This window comes from Octodon degus, unplaced genomic scaffold (genome assembly GCF_000260255.1).
Source record: "Octodon degus isolate 3935 unplaced genomic scaffold, OctDeg1.0 scaffold00001, whole genome shotgun sequence".
NCBI classification, from domain to species: Eukaryota; Metazoa; Chordata; class Mammalia; order Rodentia; family Octodontidae; genus Octodon; species Octodon degus.
In genome coordinates, this window is record NW_004524577.1 from 9,913,311 (window position 1) to 9,917,663 (window position 4,353).

Below are 4,353 nucleotides of genomic sequence, written 5' to 3' on the forward strand. Positions count from 1 at the left end.
CGCCCCCAGTCCTGTGCGCCCCGTGGTCTCAGGGTATCCTCTTGAACTGGACATTGCTTTTTTTTAAATGGTGAATTTTAGAAAATTAAGTGGTCTTTTCCCAGTCCCAGTCAGATCACCTACCCAGCCTTTACCAACCCTCTTTTCCTCTTGAAGAGAACAAGGAGCGGCCTGCCTTCCTCTTCCGTGAGGCGCTTAGAGGATGGGGAGGGCTCGGGTGTGCCCCGCCCCCAGCCCAGCCACACTCGGGCACAGAGGCAGGGAGCACTGTCTCTGTGCCTTAAGGGGCTCAGTCAGAGCCTGAGGTGGAGACACAGTGAGCCAGGAGCGCCGCTGGGAGACACCTGGGCCATGAGTGTGGAGCTGATGTGCGGGTAGCTGGATGTGCGGGTGGCTGCGGAGCCCTCCATGGTCCCCTGGGGAGGAAGCCGGAGTCCTGGGGCCGCTGTGGGGCCTGACCTGCAGTGCTGTAATGTGGACCCGGGCTTCTGCAGAGCCTGCGGGGCCCCTGCTGCTGTCTAGGTATGTGATTGCTGGAGAAGATTCTTAGATGCTGAGCATCGGGATCAGTGGTCACCTTGTACTCTGAAGAGCAATACTGGCCCTGTAGTGTGAGACTTAAAAATATATCCTTTCTTGCTCCTTCCCTTTTTCTTCCTTTCTCTTTTCTTTTTTCCTTTCCCTACTGTCAAAAAAGTTTAGATATTAAAAGAATTAAGAATTCTAAAAACAGTCCAGGGAGTGGTTTAATTTTACTCCTTGACTTCATGGATTATTGTCTCAAGTAGGCATGGGAAAATAATTGCCGTAGGCCTCAAAAGAGTTTGCTATATGTTCAGCTATTTAAAAAGAAGTCTATGAAAAGTAAAGTACACAATATATTTTTAAAAATTAATTTTAAAAAGAATGTCATAGTGAATTCTAAGAAATTATATTGGAATAGATGTTCGTATATTGCTTGTGGATATTTTGATACCAAGGTAGGAATGATCGACAATTCTGTATTTTAATACTTGCATCCTTTATGTAGAAAACAGATCCTCAGGGAGTGGTCTTATGAAGAGTGGTTAAATAAATCTCATATAATTTTCATGTATTTATTTTTAATTGGAGAAAAGTTTGTTTTTTCAAAAAATGTGTCTTGTTTTCTTATTGCTGGGATAAATTACACAACACCTGCAAGTTTTTTGAGGCGAGAGATTCACTGTAACTCGCAGCTCACAGCTCCTAGTGGTTTCAGTCCACAGTCAGCAGCTTCCAAGGCAGGGTGGATGCCGGAGGGTGTGGCAGAGAGGACCAGTCCGTGGCAGGGCAGGCAGGAAGCACAGGAGGTCGGGGAGGGCGCGCTGTACTCAGGGTGACCTGCCTCTTCCCACCAGACCTCACCACCCAGCATCAGCCCAGCTGCCGGTCCACCAGTGGACTAATCCTGGGATGAGCACACATACCTGTGGCCCAGTCACCCCTAAAAGCCCCCTACCCCATGAGCACACAGGCTTGGGGAACATCTAGATGTAAACCCTAACAGTCTGTTTCACGGTAGAAGTAGCTCATTCTAAAGACAGCACTTGTCATGTTTGCCCGCCCTGCGCTGTGGTCTCTGGCTTTACTCTCTGGGAATTCTGCAAAGGTGGAATCACTTTATGACATGAATAGATTTCCCCTCCCTGCCCGCCCACAGGACCTTGTACTGTCACTACTTTATTATGTTCTGTATTAAATAATTTGCAACAGACTTAGCATTGTTTATTGGGAAACACTAGGGTGCTGGAAGATAACTTGTTTGTAGTTCAGACATACTTCCTCATTTAAAAATGAGGATTGAAGTCCATGTTTTTGGTGAAGTACTTCAGATTTTTAGGTTAGAGGTTGCCTTTTAACTCACCTCTTTTCATTATGTGAGGAGAAGGCAGCAGAGGCGGAGACAGGATTAGTCAGGTCACCTCGTGGTGCACAGGGCTGCAGGGACATCTTGGCCCCTCCTCTGCATTTCTCAGAGATCTTGCTGCACTTGTCCATTGTCCCAAGTCACCAGGCCATCTTACGCCCATTTTTGACTGGCCGGTGTTTGAATGCTGGGGATAATGTAGGAGCCAGAGAGTTCTAGGGCAGGACAACATGTTTAGGTTTGGAGTCACTGTTTTACTGTCTTTAGAGTTAGGAATTCCTTTTTAAGAAAAGGAATGAGAACCCTTGAAAGTCTGCCCAGTCAGTGAGATACTTTCTTTTAGCAGATGTAAGCTATTACCTGCAGTTAGCACTTAACATCTCGCACCAGATCCTAAATGTGGGCTAACGGAGGCATGACTCTGTGCTCTCTGTTGTTTTGAGCCTGGATATAATAATTTTCTGAAAGTCCTAGTTAGCCTTCATTTCTGCACGTGTGAACTAGCTGCTAATAATCTGGCAATATAATCCAGATTATCTTTACATTGACATTCAGTTATTTCATTTGACACTTCTAGCTATCCTATGGCATTTAAAAATTGGAATTGAATTTTCCTTGTCATTTTAACAAAAGAGCCATTGTTATTAACCTGCTGGCATATAATCTGGAGTTCCTCTTTTCCAATTGCTTTAGAACTATTGGCTATTCATGTCTATAAAAACATGTGAGTATCTCCGAGGCAAGATTCCCCAGCGAAGGGCAGTCGTGACTTTGAGTCTGCGAGTGCTGTTGTGGGCCAGGGTGCCATGACGTCATCCTGGGGTGTCAGCGCTTGTGCGTTGTACGTTTAAGACACTCACAGTAAGTGGGTTCCCCTGCATGGGCGGCAGTGTCTTCTGTATTCTCAGGAGAGGCTTTTGTTAGACAAGAAGAGTGCTTTCCTCCTCACTTTCCTTTGCTTTTAAATTCTGATAAGGCATAGAATTTCTTAAGAATTTAAAAATGTTCCTGTCGTCAATTCATAACATAACAAAAATATTAATAAATATTAACATAAATATCATTTATCTTAAGTTAGAAAGTAGTTTGAGGAGCAGTTCCCTTTTACTATTAATTTGAATAGAAGACATATTCAAAAATTAAGGAGTAAATACAACTTTTAAAATCGAGTATATGTCTGTGAGAATAGAATGGTTTTGAAGCTGTGTCCAGACACGCAATAGTTTTATATGCTTCATGAAAAGATAGTGCTGCATTGTATCATTCTGTAAAGTGCATTGTGATGTCCATTTCAATTATAATACAGGAAAGAAGCATCTCACGTCGAAGGACACTTTGCCTGCCAGGGTGTTCGTAGCAGGGGTGGTGCTGATGTGTGCGTTGCGCGCATGTAAGCATCTAGCTCGTGCCTTCATGGGCCCGGGGCTTGCCACTCTTCTGCCAAGCGCATTGAGTTGGTGGGAGAGGGCAGATCCGTGTTCCATTTATAAATTTTAAAGATTTATCTTTAAAACTGGATGGCTGTAACCTTAGCACTCTGGGAAGCTGAGGCAGGCACATGGCAAGTGACAGCCCAGCCTGGGCAAGATAGTGATTTAGTGAGACCCCATCTCAAAGTAAAAAGTTTAAAAGGCCCGGGGATGTAGCCCAGTGTGAAGGCCTTGGGGTCAGTGCCCGGTACTGAAAATAAATATCTTCAGTAGCTGTAGTAGAAAGTGGTTTGATGATTTGGTCCTTCGAGACTTTACAGGCTGGGCTCTTAGTAGGGTGCAGTTGATCGGTGAGGGGTGTCTCTTGTACACAGCAATCTTTATAAAATTTCCTTGGTAATTCTGTTTTGAGAAACTTTTGCATATGAGAAATGTACCACTCAAATAGAACATTATTTTTTCAAAAGCCTCTATATATAGCTCGAGGTGATTTTTGAAATCTATTTTAATTTTGGAGCATTGCTGGTTATTGTTCACTGTACTCTTATGTACTCAATGGGAAGTCATGGTTTATCAATAAAAATGGAAGTTCCTATCTATTATCTTGATCTTTTTATTGTAGCTTAAAGCCTATTTATAGCATATTTACTTGACATAAGCCTACCTGCTTCTGTGGACTAGAATGGCTGCAGGTGGGCTAGCACAGGCCGCTGCATTACAACGTGGTGACGTCACTGAGGTGTAAGATTCCTGCTCACCACCTTCTGATGCTGGTGGGAGCGGGAGGTGGTGCATACACAGAGCACAGCTTGGCGTTGGACGAGCACACTGCACTTCGTGAGGACCACGCAGAAGTGCAGCTGTGTGGCGTGCGCACATCTGCGTGCGACACTGCAAGTGCCTGGGGTTCTCAGCATTTCCAGTGCCGTGAACCACACTGTGGTCTCCACACTGAAATGATCATCAGAATCAGCTTTGTGCTTAGGAGTTCAGGTTCGGAATGAGGGGACAGGGTGACACTAGGTTGTAGTGCCA

General features: G+C 44.7%; 1 protein-coding gene across 1 annotated transcript in view; it reads left to right on the forward strand.

The window, feature by feature from the left end:
• Positions 1 to 1,438, forward strand: part of Cd109 (CD109 molecule) — a 183,234-nt gene extending 181,796 nt beyond the window's left edge. The window contains exon 36 of the mRNA XM_023710578.1: positions 1,380 to 1,438. Coding sequence (XP_023566346.1) covers positions 1,380 to 1,438 — 59 coding nt within the window. The remainder of the gene's footprint in view (positions 1 to 1,379) is intronic.
• Positions 1,439 to 4,353: the final 2,915 nt, after the last annotated feature.